We start from the raw sequence: 26,887 nt of genomic DNA on the forward strand, positions 1-26,887 counted from the left end.
TTACTACACAGCTTGCTCCGAACCATAGATCCCCCAAAAATGTCAAACATGGTACACGCACGACTACTTCACCACTTCGAAAACTGTTGCTGTTTTAATGGATGATGAGTAAGTTTATCTCGTACGCTTTCCGGGGTTTATTTATTATGTGCGAATGAGAAGGGCTTCAAAATGATTTTCACGGAAAAATGAGGCTTAAGGATAGAAATAAGGAGTGGTTCAGTTACGTGAATAGTGATAGTGTCCGAGTAATGTTCTCAAATGATCTGGTGCAAGTTCGTTGTGCTATGCAGGGCGTGGGCGTAAGACCAGGAGCATTTGAGAGTATACTGTAGTCACCACCTTTCTGCCCTGTTCCTCCAGCGCAAAAAGAACGGTACTGCCATCCTGACCAGGCACTCGTTACTACTACTACTACTACTACTACTACTACTACTACTACTACGAGGGTGGGAACTTAAATAGTGGCAACTATTTATTCACAGCCGATAAAAAAGTGTTACATGTTTGCACCTGATATTGTCCTTCAAAGTAGTCGCCAGCGTTGTGTAGAACCCGTTGCCAGCGACGTGGAAGGCGTAGTATACCGTTAACAGAGCCTGTTCTGTTGACGGTGCGAATAGAGCGTTCTACTGCCTGTCGAATCTCTGGAAAAGCTCTGAATCGAATGCCACGAAGTGGTTCCTTCATCTTCGAAATCAAATCAAAGTCACAAGGACTTAAGTCCGGGGAGTATGGTGGCTGGTACAGTACATCCCAGTCCTATCGATCGAACAGAGCAGCCACAGATTGCGCTGTATGCGCCCGTGCATTGTCGTCCAAAATGGTGGGTGGGTTGCGCAGAAAGTGTAGCCGCTTCTTTCGGAAAGCTGGTCGCAAGTGATTCTTCAAAAACGAAAAGTAATACTGTGCATTGACGGTCTGCCGTGGAGAACGTAATGCGTTAGGATAACACCATCACAGTCGTACACGAGAATCACCATAACTTTCACCATACTTTACTTCACAGAAGCTCTCCTGCAAACCCTGCAGAACTAGCACTCTCGGAAGAAAGGATATTGCGGAGACATGGCTTTGCCACAGTCTGGGGAATGTTTCCAGAGTGAAATTTTCACTCTACAGCGGAGTGCGCGCTGATAGGTAGGAAGGTAGGAGACGAGGTATTGGCAGAATTGGAGCTGTGGGGACGGGTCGTGAGTCGTGCTTGGGTAGCTCAGATGGCAGAACACTTTCCCGCGAAAGGTAAAGGTCCCGAGTTCGAGTCTCGGTCCGGCACACAGTTTTAATCTGCCAGGACCTCCATATCAGCGCACACTTCGCTGCAGAGTGAAAATTTTATTGTGGAAAAATTTGTTTTGTTGCGCCCTCCAAGCAGGAGACGCGGTTGATGCACTTCTCCTACGCAACTTCCATCTCTGCGTGACTATTGCAGACTACATCCACTACAGGCTTACAGTAGTCAACCTACAGTATCTCTAATTTTACCCCTTTCCTCATTTTAATCTATAACCAAGTGAACCCTCCCTTGATGATCGGGATGCGTCTTACAAAACTATCCCTTCTTTTTGGTGAGTTGCACCATAAATTCGTTCTTTTCCTTCAGTTCAGTTTAGTCCCTCATTAATTACTCGATTTACCTAACTACTCTTCAGCATTGTTCGGTAGCGTCACATTCGAAAAGCTTTTATTCTCTTCGTCCGAACTGTTTATCGTACATCTGCCACTTTTGTATAAAGCTACACTAGAGACAAAAGCTTCCAGAAAAGGCTGTCACACGCTTTAATTTTTTTAATGTTATTAATTGTGCCTTCTCTCAAAAAGCTTTTCCTTCTATGGATACGTTGTGCGATATCTTGATACCTGCAAGTTCAGATATCTCAGCAATTCTTTAACATCCTCCAGCGAACGGAGGAAACACAAAGAAATTAGCGTCGCCGAAGCGGTTAAAGAACGCGGCAGGCCCAGTTGGATAAGAAAGTAAAATTAATGATGCATAGCTCAAAATTTTGTGAGAATTTCATACGTTCGATTAAGATACTCCTATTCAGAGATAGGATGTCGACCATAGTCTTGAAGAAACAATTGCAACGTTCACCTAAAGCAATTTCGGCGAAAATGCGAAACACCTAAATGAGGATAATCGCTGCTAAATTAAATCCATCACAGTCCATGCTGTTAATCTCTGCGCCATATCGCTATACACTCGTCCGGGGAGCATCTCTCTTTTGGTCCTGCTGTAGCAGGCATGGCAATCTTTGGTGATCTATGCGCCTGATACATATACTTACTTAAGCTCGCGGACCATCTCGTCGCTTGAAGCAGCGCTCTTAGCGCGTCAAGTCAAACTATGACGTCCGTGACGTTAATATGTTTATAGGATAACTCACCGATGTGAATGGCACCCCGTTCCCGACACGCCATGCCAACGAATTATGCCGCAAAACACGTGTTTTTGCGACTACATTCATTTTATGTTCACCCGATATTCAGATGTTTACATTTACTTAGATGTCATGAAAATTCTTTATTTGCGGCTTTTTACAATCTTCCATTGCAAAATTCTGCAGGACCGTACTCTAAGCAATCGTGGGCCGGCGATGCGCCGGTTGTCTGCCTATGCACTATAGCATTCTGATGGGGGTGGTCTGGATAGGGCTACTACGAAAATCACTTAGCATCGGCAACAAAAAAACTGAATGATTTCTGGAGCAGCATTAAACAGATCAAAGTAATGTGTCGATATGCAGCAGTATTTTGGAACATACGAGTGTTGCCCAGGAAGTAATGCACCGCATTTTTTCTTCAACAATTCTTTATTGAATTTAATGAGAATTACACACACGAAGGAATGTTGTTTTATATACATTCACTTTTTTTCCACATAATCTACATCCCGTTCTATGACCTTCCTCCAACGCGAAACAAGGGTGTGTATGCCCTGTCGGTACCAATCCTTGTCCTGGTGGCGGAGCCAGTGCTTCACTGTGTGAACTTCCTTTGCTGATTGACAGATGCAGCGCCAACTGCAGAGTCGTAATGCTTCTGCCCTCGCGAATGACGTCAGCAGCCCGCTGCAACATCAGTTGTGACAGCCGTGGACGGTCTCCCCGACCGTTGCAAATCGTGAAGTTCCGCCGAAACCGCTTTCTGGTGACACCTTACCGTCCGTGCCCAGGACTAACTGTACTTCTGTCGACAGCAGGTGTTCCATAGAATGGCGTTTATGAACATTCCCCACGGTTTCTTTCTCTGCAGCGAGAAACTTAATGACGGCACATTGCTTGTAACTTACAGGGGATAGACAAAACAATGTACTTACTTGGGAAAGGCTTATTAATAAGGAACTGGATTTCCATTTGTCCGTAATACAGCTGCGTTTCTTTTTGGAATACTGGCATATAATGATTGCATAGTCCCCAGTGGAATGTTAGGCCACTCTTCGATCAGAATCTCTTCTAACTCTGGAGTCTGCACTCCAATACCAGCCACAGGGGTTCGATAATGTTCAAGTCCGGGGACTTGGAAGATGCTCCATTTCAGTTGCATACTCCTTATACCCCGATTGTGCTGTCCTGGTTGTTTAAAAGGGTGCATTATCGTCCTGAAATATGGCGGCATTGTTGGGTATAACATTTGAATCATAGGGTGCACCTGATCACCTAAAATGTTTACCTAATCGTTGGCTGTAACACGGCCTTCGAGAGTAATGATGGCACCAGCAGAATGCCATGATATAGCTGCCTACACCTTCACACCTCGACCTCCATATTTAACCGTTGATAACAAGCAATCAGGATGTAGACTTCTTTTGGCGGCCTCCAGACGTAAACCCGGCCCTATGTTGGAGATAAAGAAAACGCTGACGCGTCAGACCATATGAAGTGTTTCCGCTGATCAGCTGTCCAGGATTTATGCTCCTGACAAAATGTTTTACGTTTCTTTGCGTTCATTGTCGTCGCTTATGGTTTCGGTGTAGCAGCTCGTCCATGAATATTCGTTTGATGGAGTTCTCGGCAGACAGTGTCAATAGGTACAGGTCTCGAAGATGGATACTGAGTTCTGCAGTCACTTTAGCCGCCGTAGTTTTGTGTTGTTTTGACACAATTATTGTTAGCGTACAACGATCTCTGATTTGTGCCCACTATTGCGTTTACACGATGATGTCTTTACATGTTTTGTGTGGGCTATTATGATTGTTCAAACAGTTGCTCTTGAAACATTCAGCAAGTTGGCTGTCTTGGTTACTAATGCTCCAGCTTATCGGGACCCCACAAAGTGCTCTCTTTGGAACTGTTAGGTCTTTCATTACACGACGACTTCGACCTCTGAATGTAAATACGAAGTGTGCAATACTCGTAAAAAACCTGCAATCCGTACTGAAAACGCACAGTTCGTGAAACGTGCCTTACCTGCGTTGTTGACAGTCAAAGACAAACATCCCATTTCTACGACTGTTCACATTATTTTACGTATCCCCTGTACATCGCCTCAAGACGCCGTTTTGAAACTGTCCTGCAGCTACGCTATCGGTCGGAAGTGACGGAAACTTTGCATGCTCGCACAGGGGACTTCAAATAATACGTATGTAACGTTTTGCATTCCTAGCATTGTTTTCAGATGAGAAAAAAATGCGGTGCATTACTTTCTGGGCTACCCTCTTATATTGTGTTCCAACATTATGAATTACCTCGAAGAGAACGGTTCACTGACACGCAGTCAACACGAATTTAGAAAACATAGTTCTTGTAAAACAGCAACTAGCTCTTTACTCGCGTCGGCCGCTGTGGCCGAGCGGTTCTAGGCGCTTCAGTCCGGAACCGCGCTGCAGCTACGGTCGCAGGTTCGAATCCTGCCTCGGGCAGGTGTGTGTGATGTCCTTAGGTTAGTTAGGTTTAAGTAGTTCTAAGTTCTAGGGGACTTATGACCTAAGATGTTGAGTCCCATAGTGCTCAGAGCCATTTTTGAACTTTACACACCGTTCCTCACAAGCGCCTTGTAAACAAATCGCGTGCTTGGGAATATCGTGTTACGCAACTGGATTCGTGATTTCCTGTCAGAGGCCACAGTTCGTAGTGAATGACGGAAAGTCACCGAATAAAACAGAAGTGATGTCTGACGTTCTCCAAGGTAATGTTATAGGTCTTCTGCTGTTCCTTGTCTGTATAAACGATTTAGGAGACAATCTGAGCAGTCGTCTTAGGTTATTTGCAGATGGTGCTGTCGTTTATCGCCTCGCAAACTCCCCAGAAGATCAAAACAAATTGCAAAAATATTATAAAAGGTATCTGTATGGTGTGAAAATTGGTGATTGAGCAGGAATAATGAAGAGTTATCCGCATGAGTTCTAAAAGGAATCAGTTAAACTTCGGTTACACGATTAATCAACCATATCTAAAGGCCGTAAATTCAACTAAATGTCAAGGAATTACAATTGCAAACAACTTAAATTGAAAAAAAAAACACAAAGAAATTGTTGTGGGGAAGGTGAACCAAAGACTGCGTTTTATTGGCACAACACTTAGCGGATGCAACAAATCTAAGACACTGCGTACGCTACGCCTGTCCGTCCTCTTTTAGAATATCGCTGCGGCACTGGGATCCTTACCAGATAGGATTGACGGAGTTCATGGAGAAAGTTAAAAGAAGGGCAGCAAGTTTTGTACTATCGAGAAATAGGGGAGAGAATGTCACGTACATGTTACAGTATTTGGGATGAACATCGTTATAACAAAGATGTTTCTCTTTGCGGCGGGATCTTCTCACGAAACTTCAGTCACCCACTTTCTCCTCGGAATGCGAAAATGTTTTGTTGACGCCTACCTACCTACTCAGGGAGAAACGATCATCATAATAAAATAAGGAAAATCAGAGCTCGCACGGAAAAACTTAGGTGCATGTTTTTTTTTCCGCGCGCTGTTCGAAAGACGAATAATCGAGAATTATTGCGAAGGTGGTTCGATGAACCCTCTGCCAGACACTTAAACGTGATTTTCTGAGTATTCATGCTGGTGTAGATGAAAAGTCTGTGGTTTACATAATTTAATGAGCCTTTGAGAGAAATCCTGAATACGAGCTCCCGATAACTGATGGGAAATTATTAATGTTCTTTGGACAATGAATATTTGATTCTGAACCAAAATGTAAACCATGGTGAAACTTGCTCCAACTTCGTTTTTAGGGTCCCGTACCTCAGTCAGTAAAACAGGAATCCTTAAGGGATCACTTTGTTGTACGTCAGTTCGTCCGACCGTTTAGACATCTTTTCCTCAGGAACGGTTAGAGATATCAAGTTGAAGTTTGTGTCAAATGTTTAGGTCTACGATCCCTTGGCTAAGTAAAAAAAATAATCTTCTAAGTCAGTGCAATTAAAAGATACGGCCATTCACGCCACGTATTTGGATACTCGCAAACTCACTCATCAAAAGCTATAGATAACTACCTTAAATATGTAATTAAGTTTTCACTAAACCCTGGCAGTGCGAGTCCTACTCGCCCTTGTGTGGATTTTTTAACTTTTTGGTGGTCACTGAAAAATGGAGTCTATTGCGGGAAGCGGTAAAACAATCTCTAATCTGTTGAGCCAGCGTCTAGAAATACAACAGTGATGTAACGTAAACCATGTAGCAATGAGCAACACTGACATTACTACTGTGTCACGTAGGCAATCGCCCTAACTGTTTTGGGGAAAATCGAGGGAAATGTAAATTAGAATAGCTGCTGGAAGACTTGAAGTTGGCTTCTCTAGTGCGTGTTTCATTTACCAGCACATACAAACACCGAGGAATTTGGTAAGTATCTTGACGGCGTGCCCTTTACATTGTAAATTATTGGAAAGACTGTTACTTAGCATAAGTTGTATTTAAGTTAAGGTATGAGTGCTGTTGAGGCATACACGGCAAAAGTCAACACCCATCCCACCCCACTGAGCCACGGGACGCCAGATTCGGCCTTCCATTTCATTCGATCTGATCCTAACCTCTTTCAGCTGAGTGAGTGGTTCATGATGGTATAAAATACGGTCTCAGAGCTACTCGTAATTTATGTTCAGCTAATATACAGAGAATACCAGGTCTTATTCTGTCAAGGTACCTTACTTATAGTGACCAGCGGGATATTGAAACATGTTGAAACATTTTAGTTCTGTACTTGATTTCTTAATAGTTAGGCAGTACTTGATTTCTTAATAGTTAGTTGTAAATTACTCTTAATTGTCCTGAACATGACTGAAACATAAACATAACAATATTGTTTTGTAGGGGTTTTATAAATTTTGCCTGATGGTAGAGAGATGTACCCCATATATGTGCGCACCTTTTCAGGAAAAACACCTGTCCCTCGCAAAAGCACATATGTGCGAAAGTATAACCAGCTCGACAAATTCTACGCTGCTTAAACAATGTCAGATTTACGATGTCGTAATTAAAGCACAAGAGCGTTTTTCACTCCAATTAGTATTGCGAAATTATGCAAAGGTTACGCCAGAGCATTGTAAAGTATGGAGTGTTTAGTAGCTACTTACTTTAATTCTGTTCAAAGAATTAGTTCGCTCAGGACTAGGTGACAATAATAATTTGTCTCCATAATTAGGAAAGGTTCCCATGCCTGAATTAGAGCAATTTTTAATTTTCGCTTGAATTTGTACAGCACTCGTGATCTCGTTTGCTCCCGCAGCATTGAAATACGTTCGTCGTCTGTACGTACCGCCTCCCTTTTTTCGCCTCATCATACCCCAAGTCACGTCCCGTTTTTTGGTGCTGTATCAGAAATGTAGTACCTACGGCGACGTGTTATGTCGCTCCGCTGCCATGTCAGCGGCCATGTGCATTATTCACGCGACCCGCTTCTGCCAGCGAGCGCTCGGTACGAATAACCTGAGCGAAAAAAGTACTGAGGACACTGGGTCCAGAGATGGCCGCGGGATAGCTTTCGTAGACATATACTCCGGTTTCCTATTGATGCGCCAGCAGAATGGTGTCCTCGCCTTCGCTGCAGCCGGCTATAAGCCGGCAAGGGTGACCGCGTATAAATAAGGAAGACAGAAACGGCTGCAGTAAAGTTTTACTGGCGCGGGGCTGTTAACAGCGGCATCCCAGCACACGCGAATGGTGACCCTGTCGTCCTCCGCACCGACGACATGAAAGGGAGGGGGCTGGCATGTCATTCTTGCCTGAACAGAAGCAGTAAACTTGTCACCTCACACTGATTCACGAGGCATTTTTCAGAACAGTGCAGACTGGCTCCCGTTATGGAAGTTTCGCTTTTGTTCTACTGTCTGTCTGGGAGACAGTTCGTGATCTTTGTTTACCCTTTCTGCTGCATTCAATTCCATCACGCGGCAGAGCTAGAAAGATCACCACTTGGGAGTGATGCAACCAAATGGCCCAACTCGACACAGGGTAAAATTTGGTGATATGCAGGACATAAAATCCCGTCTGAGGTCTGCGATCATTTTTATGTTAGTAATTGGCAACCAATGCTGTACAATCTCAATAAAGTCATGAGATGTTCGATTGGCTCTTTCATTAGAACATGTTTTTCGGGATTACACTCATCTTCAGACCACAAACTTCAACTCCTTCCTAACCAACCAGGCGTACAGCCTTGACAACTCAAAGAATGTGTCGAATAAGATATGAATGCGACACAAGCAGCCTTGAAGCAGAGTATACGCTTTGCTTCAAGACTGTTTATGTCGCAGTCATATGTTATTCTCATGACTTTATTGCGATTGTACAGCATTGGTTGCCAATTATTAAAATTTGTGTTTCGGGCATTCTTTATGTTCGTATGCGCTTCGTAATATCCGTGACGAACAGGTAACAGTCGGCCGGAGTGGCCGTGCGGTTCTAGGCGCTACAGTCTGGAACCGCGCGACCGCTACGGTCGCAGGTTCGAATCCTGCCTCGGGCGTGGATGTGTGTGATGTCCTTAGGTCGGTTAGGTTTAAGTAGTTCTAAGTTCTAGGGGACTGGTGACCTCAGAAGTCGCATAGTGCTCAGAACCATTTGAATAGGTAACAGTTCGTCACAACGTGTCAGTTTTAACTTCAGTTGAGTGCAGAGTCATTTACTCCCGTCGTAATTGTGTTCTAATTAACGATGGTAGTGATACTAGTACGGCCGAGATAATTAGTTGTATGATCGGACTCCACATTTCTCCACTTCAGCGAAACGTCCGTCAAATAAGCATAGGATTTAGCATCGTAGCTCAGAACATCACACCTCTATAATCGATGAGAATGTCTAAAGTCTAAACAAAACACTCTTTCTCACACTTACGTACCAGCAGAGTTATGTTACTGCTTTTGCACAACACATTAAATGATACACCATAAATAATAAAAGCATAAAAAGTACCATTGATGACGAGGCCCTGTCTTCAGTAAAAGTAGTTCATAATTTGCGTTTTAACTGATTTCTGCAGTCACAAACGGAATCAAAGTTCATAACTGTAACCGAACAATGGGTAGACATACTGACATGAATCCCTTTTACGTGTTTTACTTTACTTAAAATAGAAAAGCGCACCAGAGAGGCAGTCCTGGCATTGCACTTGATAATGGGAGCAAGATTGAAGAAATATCAAGACACGCTGATAGTTTTGCCGACCTGAAAAAAGCGTTCGATATTGTAAAAGGGGGCAAGATGTTCGAAATCTTAGAAAAATAGGACTAACCTGTAGAGAAAGATAAGTAATACACAATAAGTACAAGAAACAAGAGGGAACAATGATTGGAAGACAAAGAACGAAGTGCTCGGATTATAAAGGGGTATGACAACGATGCAGTCTTTCATCGAAGAAGCAGTGACTGAAATGAAAGAAAGGTTCAAGAGCTGGATTAAAATCCAGGGTGACAGGATATCGGTGATAAGATTTGCTTGTGACATTGCTGTCCTGAGTGAAACTGAAGAGCTTCATGGTCTGTTAAATGGAATGAACAGTCTAATGAGTACAGAATATGGATAGTGAGGAAATCGGAAAAGACAAAAGCAAGGATAAGTAGCAGAAATGAGAATACCGAGAAATTTAACATCAAAATTGATCACAAAGTAGACGATGTTGAGCAGCAGACCAGCACAAGGAAAGAGGACATCCGTTGCCAAGAGAAGTCTACTGGTATAAAACACCAGGCTGGTATCAAACATAGGCCTTAATTTGGGGAAGAAATTTCTGAGAACATACTGTTTGGAGCAGAACAGTGCATGGTAGTGAATCATGGGCTGTAGGGAAACCGAAAGAGGAAGAATCGGAATGTTTATGGTGCTACAGAAGAATGTTGAAAATTATATGGACTGATACGGTAAGGAATGAAGTGGCTCTCCTAGGAATTGGCGAAGAAAGGAACATACGGAAAATACTGACAAGAAGAAAGGGCAGGATGATAGTAAATGTGTTAAAACGTCAGGGAATAACTTCTGTGGTATTAGAGGGAATTGTAGAGGATAAAAACTGTAGATAAAAATGGGATTATAGCCAACAAATAATGGAAAACGTAGGGTGCAAGTGCTACTCTAAGATGAAGAGGCTACCACAGGAGAGAATTCAAAGTGGGTCTCATAAGATCAGTCCGAAAATTGAGGGTTCAGGAAAATTTAAATAACTCAGAGTAGCAAGAATTAACAAGTTCAAACAGTTCTATCAGTGGCTGGTACAGTGAAACGCTATCATAATTTATCGTCATGGAACTCAGAGGTTTCAACGTTGGCAAAAATAAGCCAACCTAACTTATTTCAGCTGTGCAACCTTCACTGGACCTTCGAGCCAGAAAAATTGGCAAATAATAGCAGGTAACTAGATACGAGTGGCTAATGTTAACTTAAGAGCCTCGATCGAAACGTTAACTCGCCTGACACATGCCTAATAGCAAACCCATTATCGACAGGAAAAATCTCCTAGACAAGGCGGATGTTAAGACGCGCGCTTCCCTATCAGTTTTCCTGGTCTGTTACTGTAAATGGTAATTTATAATCTAAAATTTATTGCTGCTGAAAATCAGTAAACATCTCCTCTTCAAGCTTTTACGAGATGTAGCAGAGGACATACATACCTGCGTGACTATGCTGGAATTAACAGTTAAGTGCTTCCAGAGGGTTCATCGAACCACCTTCGAACTGTTTCTTCAGCGTTCCACTCTCGAATAGCACGCAGGAAAAAGGAACACTTAATTCTTTCCTTGCGAGGTGTGACTTATTTTATCGCGATGATCATTTCTTTCTATGCAGGTAGGCGCCAGAAATGTATTTTATCATTCTGAGGAGAAAATTCGTGAAAAGTTTCGCTGCAGCGAGAAACGCCTTTGTCTTAATGATTGCCAACCCAAATCACGTATCACATCCGTGACACTTCTCCGTTTCGCGAAAATGCAGAACTAGCTGCCCTACTTCGAACTTTTCCGATGCCCTCCGTCAGTCTTAATGCCGTACAGCAATACTCCAGTAGAGGACGCACATGCCTAGTGTAGGCAGTCCCTTTAGTACATTTGTTGCATGTTCTAAGTGTCCTGCCAATAAAACTCAGTCTTTGTGCCCCCACCCCAGGACATCACCTATGTGATCGTTTCAGTTTCTAGTAATTGTGATCCCTGAGCGTTCAGTTGAATCGACAGCTTTTAAATTCGTGCTTGTTGTCGTGTAATAGAAATTTAAAAAATTTCTTTTTGTACTCACTTTTTTTGTACACACTTTCCCTTACTGAAAAACAACTGCCACTTTTCGCACCATAGAAATACCATGTCCAAATCATTTTGCAATATGTTTTGATCTGATAAGTTTACTAGGCGGTAAACTACAGCATCTGCAAACAATCCAAGAGGGCCTTAAAGATTGTCTCATAAATTATTGATATTGATTAGGAGCAGCAGATGGCCTGAAACACATAAATGGGGAACCCAGATATCAGTTCTGTTTAACTCGATGACTTTGTCAATTACAACGAACTGACATTTCTGACAGAGAATCGCGAGAAAACTGTCTCCTTGCCTCTCCTCTGGCTTGTGATCAGCTATCGAGACTTCGACATAGAAAGGACAGGTAACATCAGTAGTACGCAAGTTTGCCGACGGGTGGTCCGATCGCACTGGTTTAGGTACCTAAACTGCACTAACAGTAGTGATGGTCAATGCCCCGGAGCGTGATGGTTTGCGTACTAGGTTCTTATTCCTCCTCCTCCCTCTTCGGGATAATTACGGCTTCTCATATACAGGTTACGTTAGGAAAGTCATTAACGAATATGAGTGGATAATTTATAGAGACTATGATTGTGAGACTTCAAGTGATAGACCTCAGTATACTGATACGCGGAAATTCGTAGGTACAGAAGTAGTATGCAGTGAAATAAAACATTTTTATGACCGGCGTCTGAATAGCTTGTAAAAATATCGGAGCAGCTGCTAGAGTACACACCAACATTTGACACGCAACAGCTGAAGGTGATGTTAGGAGGCTGTGCTGCTGTTCTGTCCTGCGATACTCAAGAGATCAGAAGCGTCAGTTTATGCCGCTAGTGACAAATCTTTGCATATGTCGCGGAGCTGTGTGATGCGAATAATTTCATTACACATGCAAAAGAAATAACACACATCAATAACGTAATTAAAACAGCGCGATACAATTGTAGCGAAGATATAAAAGGTCGTCCAGAACGAATGCGCCACTCTGCAGCGAAGTGCGCGCGCCTATCTTATACTTCATGACAGATTAAGAGGGTTACACTTTATGTAACTTATCTACTAAAAAAAGCACCACTAAAATAACGTTGACTAGTGATTTTACTGGACACAGACGAGAGAGAGAGATCAGAAAATCTCAGCGGTAAAACACTTCGCACAGAGAAGCGTGACGTCTTCTAATATCGACAAATGTAAGACAATGCACATGGGTATAGGTAAACGTGTTATTGGTTGGGAGCAGTGTCGTCAGCAGAACGATGAAATCAATCACACGTTAATAAGTTTAATAATTCTATTTGTAAAAATTTTAAACATTTGATTGGCTGTGATTCAACAACCGTACGCTATTTAATTACAGGTCATATATACAGCCACTTCGGTTGCACAAAATTTTGTCAGTTAACCACGGTTTCGATTGCATTAGGGCACTCATCAGAATAAAAAGTTGCATGGATTACCTAAAAATATGACATGGGTTGAGATAATATACGCTTAATAGGATTACTTTCATAAATTACGTAAAACAGAATTTACTTACTTGGAATCACGCCATGGTTTAAAACGTTTGAGCAAAAGTGCTCTCGTCAAACAAATGTCGTAGGAATAAAGACTAAAATGTAAAGATATAACATAATTGTCAGCCAGATAAAATACACCATGGAATATGACAACCGCAAGGTCGCTTACCAAGAGCGGCATAATACAGCCGCCGCCGTCAGATTAAACGGCTATCACGACGATGCTGACACGAGGAGTACACAGAAACTGATTCGCGCTATCTAGCAGGAAGTAATCGAAATACAGACAACTTAGAGCAAATGAGGCATTGCAAAGGGGCAATTTTAAACATTACCGGTAACAAAACAGGAACCAGTGTACGACATAACGTAAATCTTTTTTTACAGAAGAAAATACAGTTCAGGTAATATACGGAGAAAACATAAGATTTGAAGGAAAAACGAACATTGAGGAGAGTATTGCCATTCAGACAATTTTAATTAGCGGTCCTATACCTTGAAAAAAGTTTTTGTTCTGTAATTACAACTGTTCGTTAAGAATGAGACCGTCCTTCAGAGATAGGTGTTGAAAAATTTCGAGCTCGTCGAAGATATTAAGGTTAAAGCCTTTTTTCTCTGAGTGCAAGATCTGGACGTCTTTTACATCTTTAGGATTATGCCCTGTAATTAAATTATATTTGTCTTGACCACAGTATTTTATTCACTTCACGAGGTCTGTTCAAAAAATTCCGGAACTTAGTCCAAAAATTTTTTCTACGCTTACCTGTTACTTAATGTGCACGGTCTCCTTCGAAGTACTCTCCTCCACCATTGATACACCGCTTCCAACGCAGTTTCCACTTCCGGAAGCAGTCTTGGTACGCGTCTTGCTGGATTGTGCGAAGCGCCGTCTGCGAATTTTCTTTTATCTCGTTTATCATTGCAAATCTTCGTTCTTTGAACGGAGTTTTTAGCTTTGGGTCCATGTATAGAGAGTATGGAGGATGAGGTTAGCACAGTGATGGTTTTTTTTTGTGCAATAGTCATGTAGCAATATAGATGAATGTGTGGGTGCGTTATCGTGATGCAAGAGTCATGAATTGTCAAGCCACATTTCAGGCTGTTTCCTTCTCAATGATCCACCTGAAATGTTACATTCTACTGCAATCTCTCGGTAAGTCAATTTTCGATTCGCACCCACAATTTCCTTGACGCTCCTGACATGGGCGACGTCGGTAGGTGGTGCTGAACGAGGATCGTCTTTGACTTCCGTTCAGCCATTCAAACGTGTGAACCATTCGTAACACGGCTTAAGCACTTACCACCGTAGGCTTCGTGCATCATTTGGTGTGTGTCTGTAAAGGTTTTCATGAGTTTCACCCAAAATGTAATGCAGACGCGTTGCCCCTCTTAAATTCGAAATTCGCAAACTGTGCGACAACGTTCTACACAATACAATGCTGAACAATAACCAACAGACATAAAACAATGAAACTTCTGGCACAGGCGTGTGCAGGTATGCCAACCGCATTTCGCTCCAACACACCGTTGGCGCGAAATTACGAATTTTCGGGAATTGTTTGAACGGAACTCGTATTATCTCCTATGCGTTTCGGTGTTACGCAATTTTTTAAAGGTTCTGCAAAAATTCTCAATGAGGAGCATGTAGTAACAACCAGAAATTTTATGAACACAATGATGCATAATAAAACTTGACACTTATCTAAAATACAAGAAGGTTATGAGTAACAGAAAGCAGAATGAATCTTTGCGATACAGATACACAGTATCTCCTCAACTTACTGTCATACCAAGTCCAAAATGATGAAACTGCCCTAGGAAATCTTAAGCAAACAGACCGCCAGATGGCACTTAATGCGTGGTGTTTATGACATCACTTATTGGCTGAACAAAAGTAAATTGCGTTTGTGAACATCGTACAGGTTTGATTAACATTTGTTCTTGTATCAATTTAATTCATAATATAAATTAAGGATTTCCTAAAGCTAATTGTGAGGAATTTCGTGCACATCTTCAGACCTAGGTGGCGCGAGTGCAATTTAATGTCTGCATTATTTATGAATAGAGCGTTTAAAAACTGCAGTATGTACGTTGGCTACAATAGAATCGCTCTGCTGTCGGCTACAAATGCCGGTTCCCTAAATTTACTCAGTTCCTCCAAAAGAATGTCGCCTTCTCCCCAAGATTACCATTTGCATAGCTTCTATGTCATTCTTTAAACCGACCTGTTCGGATCCCAAACACTCGAGCAGTACTGGGTCGCACTCTTGCTCTACATATGGCCGCCTGTACAATGAACCATATTTCCTTAACATTCTCCCAATAAACCGAAGTCGACCATTCGCCTTCCCTGCTACATCCTCGTTACAGTTCATAAAGCTTTGCAACGTTACGCCTAGATGTTTAATCGACATGTCAAGCAGCACGCCACCAATGCTGTATACCAACATTACAGGATGGTTTTTCCTACTCACCTGCATTAACTTAAATTTTTCTACATTTAGAGCTAGATGCCATTCACCACACCAATTAGAAATGTTGTCTGTTATCTTGTATCTCTTTAGTCACTCAACGACAGCTTCCCGCCGGCCGCGTTGACCGTGCGGTTCTGGCGCTGCAGTCCGGAACCGCGGGACTGCTACGGTCGCAGGTTCGAATCCTGCCTCGGGCATGGGTGTGTGTGAGGTCCTTAGGTTAGTTAGGTTTAAGTAGTTCTAAGTTCTAGGGGACTTATGACCTAAGATGTTGAGTCCCATAGTGCTCAGAGCCATTTGACAGCTTCCCGTACACCACAGCGTCCTCAGCAAACAGTCACGGATTCCTGCTACACCGGCCGGTCGGTTAATTTATGTATAAAGAAAACAATTGTCTTCTCATACTTCCCTGGGGGCACTCCTGACGATACCCATGCCTCTGATGAACGCTCGCCGTCGTTGACAACATACTGGGTTCTGTTACTGAAGATGAAACTGCCCTATGCGTATGTGGGAACCTATTCCATGATCAACTGTCAGCAGGTGGGCACCATGTCAAAAGCTTTACACAAATCTAGGAGTATGGTATCTGCCTGTTGCCCTTCATCAATACCTCGCAGGTTATAACAAGAGGGGGGGGGGGGGGGGGCGAGCTGAGTTTCGCACGAGCGCAGAGGGTGGGATTGCTTGTCATTGGGAGCTCCAATGTTAGGCGGGTGATGGAGCCCCTTAGGGATATGGCAGCTAAGGACGCGAAGAAAACCAGTGTGCACTCCGTGTGCATACCGGGGGGAGTCATCCAGGATGTGGGAAGGGTCCTTCCGGATGCCATGAAGGGTACAGGGTGCAGCCAACTGCAGGTGGTGGCTCATGTCGGCACTAATGATATGTGTCGCTATGGATCGGAAGAGATTCTCTCTGCTGAGTTGGTGAAGACTGCCAGTCTTGCTATCGAGATGAAGGCAGAGCTGACCATCTGCAGCATCGTCGACAGAACCGATTGCGGACCTTTGGTACAGAGCCGAGTGGAGGGTCTGAATCAGAGGCTCAGACGGTTCTGCGACCGTGTAGGCAGCCGATTCCTCGACTTGCGAGAATCGACGAAGCAACAGTCGGTATTGTAGTTGTAAATTGTCGAAACTGTGTTGGAAAAGTACCAGAGCTTCTAGCGCTTCTAGAAAGCACTGAAGCTGAAATCGTTATAGGAACAGAAAGCTGGCTAAAGCCGGAGATAAATTATGCCGAAATTTTTACAGAGGCGCAAAACGTGTTTAGAAAGGATAGATTAAATAAAGTAGGTGGTGGGGTGTTTGTGTCTGTTGGTAGTAGTTTATTTGTAGTGAAGCTGAAATATAGTTCTTGCGAATTATTATGGGTAGGGTTATACTCAACAGCCGTATCAAAAATAATTGGCTCCTTCTACCGACCCCAGGCTCAGATGATATAATAGCTGAACGGCTCAAAGAAAACTTGAATCTCATCACAAATAAGGATCCTACTCATACAGTTATAATTGTTGGAGACTTTTATCAGCGAAAATACATGTTCAAAGCCGGTGGTAGACAGAAAACCTCTTCCGAAATTGTACTAAATGTTTTCTCACTTTGAACAATTAGTTCATGAGCCCACACGAATTGTAAATGGTTGCGAAAACACACTTGACCTTTTAGCCACAAATAATCCTGATCTAATAGAGAGCGTCATGAGGGATACATGGATTAGTGAACACAAGGTCATTGTAGCGGGGCTCAAAACCATATCAACCAAAACGCAAAATATATCTATTTATAACAGCAGATAAAAATTCGCTTGATGCCTTCCTAAAAGAGTGTCTCCATTCCTTCCAAGCCAATTATGTAAGTGTAGACCAGATACGGCTCAAATTCAAAGATACAGTATCGGCAGCAATAGATAGATTCATACATTCATACCGCATAAGTTAATAAGAGACGGGACTGGTTCACCATGGTACACAAAACACGTCAGAACACAGTTGCAGAAGCAACGAAAAAAGCATGCCAAATTCAGAAGAACGGAAAATCCCCAAGACTGGCTAAGTTTCACGGAAGCTCGAAATTTCGCGCGGACGTCAATGCGAGATGCTTTTAATAGTTTCCACAATGAAATATGGTCTCAAAATAAAATATGGTAGAAAACCCAGAGAGATTCTGGTCTTATGTAAATTACACCAGTGGCAAAAAAACAGTCAATACCATCACTGCGCGATAGCGCTGGAAATGGTGTCGATGGTGGTGCCACTAAAGTGGAGTTACTAAATACAGTTTTCCGTAATTCCTTCACGAAAGAAGTAGTAGTAAATATTCCAGAATTCGAAACCAGAACGGCTGTTAGCATGAGTGACATAAATGTACGAGGGCTATTCCGAAAGTAAGGTCCGATCGGTCACGAAATGGAAACGACTATGAAAATCCGATAAAGCTTTGCACAGATGTGTTGGGTAGTGTCTCTAGTATAACCCCAGTTAGCATCACGTCGCTCTTCTCATTTCTGAGCTCGCAGTGAGTGCGTAAAGATGTCTAGAAAATAGTGTCTGCCGCCAAGTACGGGGGCCTGGTGAGAAATTTCCCCTGAAGCTATGCAGCTAACATTACATAACTGTCGTGCTGTTTCGTCTTCAAGACAATTCTCAGCCGCATTCTGCAGGGGCAATGAAGATGCTCCTGCATCGTTTTCAAATGGAAATGTGAGATTACCCACAATACAGCCCGTAATTGTCTCCCTCTGAGTTTCAGCTCAGGTCACATGAACCGCTGGTTATGAAGACAACATTTCGGCACAAGACAACGAGCCGTAGGCCAGCGTAGAGAATTGGCGGAGAGCACTGGCGGCTGCCTTCTATAGCGAGGGTATGGGAAAGTTGGTACAACGCTACGATACACGTCTAAGTCGGGTCGGCGACTATGGAGATAAGTAGCTGCAAGGTGTATCTAACTGTTGCAAATAAAACATTTTTGATTTTTACCGTGGTTTCCATTTCGCGACCTATCGGACCTTACTTTCGGAATAGCCCTCGTAGATATCTTAGGTGTTGTGAAACAACTCAAATCACTTAAGGCAGACAAGTCTTCCGGTCCAGGTGGTGTGCCAATCAGGTTCCTTTCAGAGTATGCAGACACAATAGCGCCTTTCTTAGCAATCATATACAACCACTCACTTGATGAAAGGTCTATACCTAAAGGCTGGAAAGTTACACATGTCACACCAATATTCAAGAAAGGAAATACGAGTAACCCATTGAATTACAGACCCATATCACTGACCTCAATTTGCCGTAGGATTTTGGAGCATATACTGTACCCGAACATTATGAATCACCTTGAAGAAAATGACTTATTGATACATAACCAATACGCATTCAGAAAATACCGTTCTTGTGCAACACGGCTAGCTCTTTATTCCCATGAAGTAATGAGCGCTGTCGACAAGGGACCTCAGATCGATTCCATATTCCTAGATTTCTAGAAGGCTTTTGAACCGTTCCTCACAAGCGACTGTTAATCAAATTGTGTGCATAGGGAGTATCGTCTCAGTTCTGTGACTGGAATTGTGATTTCCTCACAAAGAGGTCACAGTTCGTAGTGATAGACGGTAAATCATCGAACAGAACAGAAGTGATATCTGGCGTTCCGCAAGATAGTGTCATAGGCCCTCTGCTGTTCCTGATTTATATAAATAAGGTGATAATCTGAGCAGCCCCCTTAGATTGTTTGCAGATGACGCTGTAATTTACTGTCTAGTAAAGTCATCATACGATCAATTCCAATTACAAAATGATCTAGAGAGAATTTCTGTATGGTGCGAAAAGTGGCAATTAGCACTAAACAAAGAAAAGTGCGAGGTCATCCACATGGGTACTAAAAGAAATCCGATAAATTTTGGGTATATGATAAATCGCACAAACCTAAGGTCTGTCAATTCGACTAAAAAACTAGGAATTACAATTACGAGCAACTTAAATTGTAAAGACCATATAGATAATATTGTGGGGAAGACGAAACAAAGACTGCGCTTTGTTGGCAGAACACTTAGAAGATGCGACAAACCCGCTAAACAGACAGCCTACATTACGCTTGTCCATTCGCTGCTGGAATATTGCTGCGTGATATGGGATCCTTACCAGGTAGGATTGACGGAGGACATCGAAAAAGTGCAAAGAAGGGCAACTCGTTTCGTGTTATCGTGCAATAGGGGTGAGAGTGCCACTGATGTGATACGCGAGTTGGGGTGGCAGTCACTGAAACAAAGGCGGTTTTCTTTGCGGCGAGATCTATTTACGAAATTTGAATCACCAACTTTCTCTTCTGAATGCGAAAATATTCTGTTGACACCCACCTACGCAGGGAGAAATGATCATCATAATAAAATAAATCAGCTCGAACGGAAAGATTTAGGTGTTCCTTTTTCCCACGCGCCATTCGAGAGTGGAATGGTAGAGTAGTCCCTCTGCCAGGGACTTAAATGTGAATTGCAGAGTAACCATGTAGATGTAAATGTTTCTAAAACCGTGCTGATTTGTGGACAGAAGCTCTTTCGTGTCAAGGAAGTTCACTGTATCCGAAGTGAGAATATGTTCAAGAACTGTGCTGCAAACCGATGGGAAGTCTTACTGGAAGTTGACTGCCGTGATCTTAGTGCTTACTTCTAAGAAGTTTCAGTTTTGTGTGGATGATGAGCGGGCGTACTGTGGCGTGGTTGCAGTGGAGGGACCAGATGAAACCTGATTCCGTCACGTAGCCTACATATGTTAAATGATGGGAGACAACTGTGTGTCAGGACCCGTACTCGAACCTGGTCTTGTTGTGCTTTTCGGCATTAGGCTACCGAAGACGACTTCTGCCACAAATTTTCAGTCGCCATTTCGATTGCATAGCATCGCGTTTATCTACATCTTCATCCACACGTTGCAAACCAATGTGAAGTGCATGGCAGAGGGTGCTTGGCATGTTACTAAATGGTGGATTTTCTTCCCGTTCCAAGTGCATATGTAGCGCGGGAAGAATGACTGTTTAAATGCCTCTGTTCGTGCTGTAATGAGTCTAATTTCGTCTCCACGATCCCTACAGTAGCGATACATGGGTGCTGTAGTCGTAGGGCATTACTTCCCTGCTTTTTGTGAAACATACAATTTTACTTTTATAAACTTTCAAAACACATTGCTAATATTTTTCATCATTTTTAACCAAGGTCTGTGCAGCTTCTGTATTCACAAATATGTATAAAAACACAGCGTACTGGTATGGATTAGCACTGTGCTGGCCGTCGAGATTAACGTCCCTATTCAGCGGATGAATCACCATCAACAGTATTACATGCCCTCACTCAATGAGACACTGCAGATAGGTTTGGAATTTAAACCAGAAAATTGACGGGAAATCTCAGTGTATGTTCTCTCTCTCTCTCTCTCTCTCTCTCTCTCTCTCTCTCTCTCTCTCTCTCTGTGTGTGTGTGTGTGTGTGTGTGTGTGTGTGTGTGTGTGTGTGTGTGTGTGTGTGTGTGTGTGTGTGTGTGTGTGTGATGGAAACCTGTTACACCAAAAATTAGAATAGAGTATCTGAAAGTTGTGTGCCATCACAAGAGAGTGAGTTAAATATCTGAATATGAGACTGAAGTTAAGTTGCACCGGTTTCGATCTTCACTTTAACCATAAGTCCCAATTATAGCTTGTTGAGTGAACCAGATCATGTATCTGAAGAAGCTATAGATCTGCCACATTCCAGCAGACTCATATCTAAACACAAGGTTAGTTATAACCAGCCTGAGGCTACCTCCAAACATGCTCGACTGTTCCGCATATACTTCTGTAATCGTACTCTGCAAACCACTGTAAAATTCATGGTGAAGGATATCTGCCATTGTACATCATATTAGAGTTTTATTTCCATTCCATTTTCTTATGGAGCTGTAATTAATATAATTTTGTCTTTGCCGTTTTTACTGGAGTGATTCCTAAATTTCCTCAAGTCATACTGATGAGTGAAAGTTTGTAAGTAGGTTTTTGTGAGACACATGCAGTATATATTCAAGTGTCTGCCAGTTAGTTTTTCAGCATTTCTGTGATGCATTCTCGTGAGTACAACCATCCTGTGACAATGTGTTCCCATTTTCACTCGTATATGCATTCTCAATCCCCTCTTTGTCCTATTCGGTATTTGTAGTTTGGTAATACAACATGCAGCACACAATTACATCCAATGCTGTTGCTTAGCTTTTTGGCTTTGAGGACTAGGGTGAGACTTCAGTATGGGTCATTGTGGCACCTTGAGCTTTCTGAGCATGCACTGGCAAAGAGTCAGTCTTTGTATTCCAGGAACGTATGTGGTCATATCCTCTCGAAATGTAATGTGAAAATAGGTTCACAACATTTCTTCAATCTTCCTCCTTGCACCGTTGAATGTTTCAGATGCCAGCAGGGAACACTTGGTTGCAATATTGCTGAGTTTAAATGCATCTTGTGTGGGTTTTACTGTGTTTTATTCTGCTCTTACATTTAATGTAGCAAATATGTGATGTAATCTTCACTCTATACTCAACTCCGTGATTGTCCATTGCAGGGTGATTCGCCTTTTGGCAAGTCAGAGGCGTACATTAAACTGGAACAGCTGGGAGAGGGATCATATGCGACTGTCTTCAAAGGTTACAGCAAGTAAGTTGTGAGAATCTTTTTGTTATACTTTGTCACTGTATAATTTTTTACTACTTTACAATTTTATTCTTTTTCCACAGTATATTAACACTTAATTCTAAGTAGTAATAAAATCATATTTTGTCACTATGATACTGATATGTAACTATGTATAAACCCCAACATAAATTTGGTCAGTACTGTTGTTCATAAAGATTTCTTTGTGTTTTTTCATTTTTCAGCCTGACGAACCAAGTTGTGGCCTTAAAGGAGATCAGATTACAAGAGCAGGAAGGTGCCCCTTTCACAGCCATAAGAGAGGCATCTCTGCTTAAGGAGTTGAAGCACTGCAATATAGTAACATTGCACGATATTGTGCACACGCGGGAGACACTTACATTTGTTTTTGAATATGTGGTAAGTGGCGTAATTGTTTGTTTTCCATCCTCAGAGTTGCACTTTGCTAAGGCAAATACTGGTAAAGGGAAACACAAACTCTGGTTGTTCTCAAGTATTCCTCTATCTTTATAATAAATAAGTGAGGAAACGTGAGTACCTATATTCGGTTGATGTGTGTATTTTCACACACAGGGTACTTAGTCACAAATGGTTGCCTTTCCTATGGTTTGTTAATTGTTTCCATCCTTAAGTTATTGTTATTGTACTGTTTATATTCAGTAATGGAATGGCTGCGGTTTCACCTGGATTATACACCTTCAACTACCTTCTTCAGAATCATATTTAACTGTATTGTGTTTGTGTTGGTACCATAATGTAATTGAGTTTTTGCAACAAAAGTAACAGCATAGTTTCTAATTGCACAAAAATTTTAGTTGTTGTTCATTCTACTAATATTCCTGAAATTTACAAATTTCCGTCACAGCACACTGACCTCTCTCAGTATATGGAGAAGCATAGCGGTGGGCTGGAGCCACGCAATGTGCGACTGTTCCTTTTTCAACTACTTCGTGGCTTGGCTTACTGCCATCGCCGTCGTGTCCTGCACCGTGATGTCAAACCTCAAAATCTTCTCATCAGTGAGATAGGAGAGCTCAAATTAGCTGACTTTGGTATGAAAATGTTTACTGTCTTATTTCTAATGTAATATTTAAGTATTCTATCATTATAAAACTACTAAAGAATCCAAGAAAACTGCATTAGAAATTCTAAGAAGTTGAACTTTTCTGATCAAAACACTGAAATAAAGTCAGAAGCAAAACGTGGAAATACCATAAAAGAAGATAGCAAGACATGTGAACTTCTGAAATTTATATTCCGCATTAAACTTTTCCAATTCTCCATTTTCTGCAGAAATTGCAGATGTAGTAATAAACTCTTGGGAAACTGTAACTAAATTAAATTTGTTGTATAAAATTAGTGTCCCCATGCCTGTCTCATCCCTGTTCACTTCTGTCTTCAAAATACATTATAATATATTGCCCTTTCTGGCAACTTTCAATTACAAGAAACCATGTCAGCAATGTGCATCTTATGATTATAAAACAGGAAATATCAGTTTTAATGTTTAGAACATGCTAGTAAAATGAATGTAACTAAGTATGAAGACTCGGCAGTCTTTTAATTGTGCCTGTCTGGAACTGTGGCACTTATATGTAGTAAGTAGCAATTTGTCCTTCTAATATTGTTGTTACCTAAATGTCAGGTAAATGTCAGTACAGGAATAACTGATGATGCACATTAGAACTAGCAAGGACCAAAATTATTTGTCAGTGACGTTATTGTAACCAAAAATGTTTTGTGATTGACTAGGTTACAGTCACAAGTAGAACAGCCATGGGTCTATCCCATCATGTGACTTTCCACTGTTTAATAATTTCAGTTATTTCACTGCTTTTAATACGTCTGAAGAAAAATAGTTTAAGGTATCATTCCTATGAAACTGTATTTATGTGGTTGGTAATTATGATATGGATGGCAGGAAGATACCAATTTGTTGTGTGTAAGAATGCTTTGAAACTAAAATTATAATTGGGTACAAGAGTTTGAAATGAATTACGCAAACGTTATCTTTATATTCTGTCCCCTGCATTGTATTCCTGTACCATAAAAAAAAAAAAAATTAAAAAATTGTAGTTGTTACATTGCATGGTGACAACTTCATATGCTTTCTTGTTGGGTGAGGCAGGGTGTTTTGTCATCACTGACTGCACTGTTTTCTTTGCATTAATATCAGAAATTCTTCCCCAGTAACAATTCTATTTGGTGAACCTTCTATTTCCGTATTGTAACTAACTAATCAATAAATAAGAGAGAATCAGATAAAGAATGGATTTAGTTTTTCTCAGAAATTGTGGGACCCACTGAGCACAGACCTTATGTTACCGTAACTATTTAGTCATGATCATCTGGAGAACATTTGCGCAGAAATCAGCAGAAAGTTGTCAAATTGAGATCTCGTTAAATGCTGGTTCTCGCAAAATTTTCCTTCACTTGTTACCTTTGACCCACATACAGCCCAAATTCTGTGATGCAAGCCAAAAGATTTGAGATTTCTTTTTTTTTCCACTTAAAGCTGCATTACATGGAGTGAATTTCAGAGTTAGAGATTTTCAGATACAGTGTTTATTTTTGATGGTTACTGTAGGTAAATGAGAAGAAATGTGTCTTTCTCACTATTTCACTCTAAGAACACTGACCTAGGGAACGAGTCAATGCAACAGCTGTCCCATTCCTTCCGCTATTTCTCACGTTACATGAAAATCCATGTTAGTTTCTGGATAGTCCTTGTCCTACGGGCAGTGGCACCCACTCTCCCATTCCCCATACCAGGTGACCACACATCACGAGCAGTTGGCAAGTGTGGATATTTTAGTGCTTGATCTCTTTGAGTGTGACTAGGTACAAAACTAAATGTCACCAATAGTAACAAAATTTAATTTCAGTACAAAATCAGGACAGAAATTCGCAAAAAAAGTGTGGCAATTTGAAATATAAAGTTGAGAGATCTAATACTAATGTTTTACACTTGCTTTTTTCCTGGCTGTGGGCGTGAATAACAATCTTTAGTTGTTCCAAAGTAGCTATAGAAACACCTTCAGACAAAGGAAGAAAAGTCAGTCAGTGATAACTACCAGTAGCCTCCACTCGCCATACCAGGATCTCTTTTGGTACATTCTATAATTTCCAGCTTATTACTGTGTTAGTTTTTATCAAATATATTCATATGTATAATAAACATGTCTATTACAGGCCTTGCCCGTGCAAAATCTGTGCCCTCACACACCTACTCCCATGAAGTAGTCACTCTGTGGTATCGTCCACCAGATGTGTTGCTTGGCAGTACAGAGTATTCCACCTCATTAGATATGTGGGGTGTTGGATGTATATTTGTTGAAATGATCACAGGTGTACCTACGTTCCCGGGAGTTCGGGATACGTATGACCAGCTGGATAAAATTTTCAAGGTCAGTGTCTAATCTTCTTTTTATGGTAAATATATTTTTTTCCTACAAATGTTATTCTTCAAGAACTGTATCCTGTAAGTATACCACAGTAAAGATAAAGATACAGATCAAATGAGTAGTGAAGCAGCCACTGAAGTAAAAAAAAGTTATGCTCAGTGCCATTTCCTGCCATTGGGTATTCAGTAAAACTCTTCATTGCAGTTTGACTGCCACCATTCATCTAAGTGATGATACCTATGTAAAGGGCTGTGCAAGGGTACAACAATGATTATATGACATGCCCACTTCCGCACAAGGCACTGCCTGTGATGGATATTACATGCCTGTGACACAACTAGAATAGGATGTGCTAGGTAAGTGTATGGAGGCAGGTCTTACATCTAGCATGTCCTTGTGGGATACCCCATAAGCTCAAAAAATTCGCACAACCCTGAGAAACTGTCAGAAAAGTCCTCCATTGGGATGTTATAGAACTCACTTATTACTTTGGTTTGAATGTTGGTTACATCAACAAAGCATTGACCCTTCATGTGAATTTCTGCACTTCGTAATTTTGTGGTAGGTTCATATTGGCAATGCTAAGTCTCGTCTCCCATGACAGTTTTCTACAGGAAAGTAACACAGCCTCTAGCGGGCAACATCTGGGGCATAGCGGCTTGTGGGATTCCCATGGAGATATCTCAACTCAGATCTGCTCCTGACAGGATGTGTGTACCATCAGGTAGTACTGACACCTACCCAACAAAGAGAGCTTGGAAGGTCAGTCCATCCAAGTCAGAATTACAAAAACAGGGCACGAGTCTGTTGTAACATTTTCATTGTTATTGAGAGAACAGAGGGAACATTAGGAAAGGCCTCCCCTTTCTATATTTTAAAGCATTCTTGGATATTGGTGGGTCCTTAAAGTATTTAATAACTCCATAACAGAATAACTCTTGTTGAAATTGCCAAGTCACACCAAGCAGCTAAGCTTCTAGGATCTGAGGCACCGACAGACCTCTTTTGGAAACTCCGCTGCCCATACCTCATTATTGAGGGCTTCATTGCTCACAATGTGCTGTGGGGCTCAGTTACCACATGCCCAGGAGTCAAATTATTGAGAACCTTGTCCATTTAGTGTGCATCTGCCTTTTGAAATCTGGTCAGATGACACACTTCTC

General features: G+C 41.8%; 1 protein-coding gene across 2 annotated transcripts in view; it reads left to right on the forward strand.

Moving 5' to 3' along the window:
* LOC126251445 (cyclin-dependent kinase 14) overlaps positions 1-26,887 on the forward strand; it is a 525,593-nt gene that overhangs the window by 470,795 nt on the left and 27,911 nt on the right. For both annotated transcript variants that reach the window (XM_049951872.1, XM_049951871.1), the window contains 4 exons: positions 22,232-22,323; positions 22,545-22,719; positions 23,186-23,372; positions 25,513-25,727. In XM_049951872.1, the coding sequence (XP_049807829.1) occupies positions 22,232-22,323; positions 22,545-22,719; positions 23,186-23,372; positions 25,513-25,727 (669 nt within the window). The remainder of the gene's footprint in view (positions 1-22,231; positions 22,324-22,544; positions 22,720-23,185; positions 23,373-25,512; positions 25,728-26,887) is intronic.

This window comes from Schistocerca nitens, chromosome 4 (assembly GCF_023898315.1).
Source record: "Schistocerca nitens isolate TAMUIC-IGC-003100 chromosome 4, iqSchNite1.1, whole genome shotgun sequence".
NCBI classification, from domain to species: Eukaryota; Metazoa; Arthropoda; class Insecta; order Orthoptera; family Acrididae; genus Schistocerca; species Schistocerca nitens.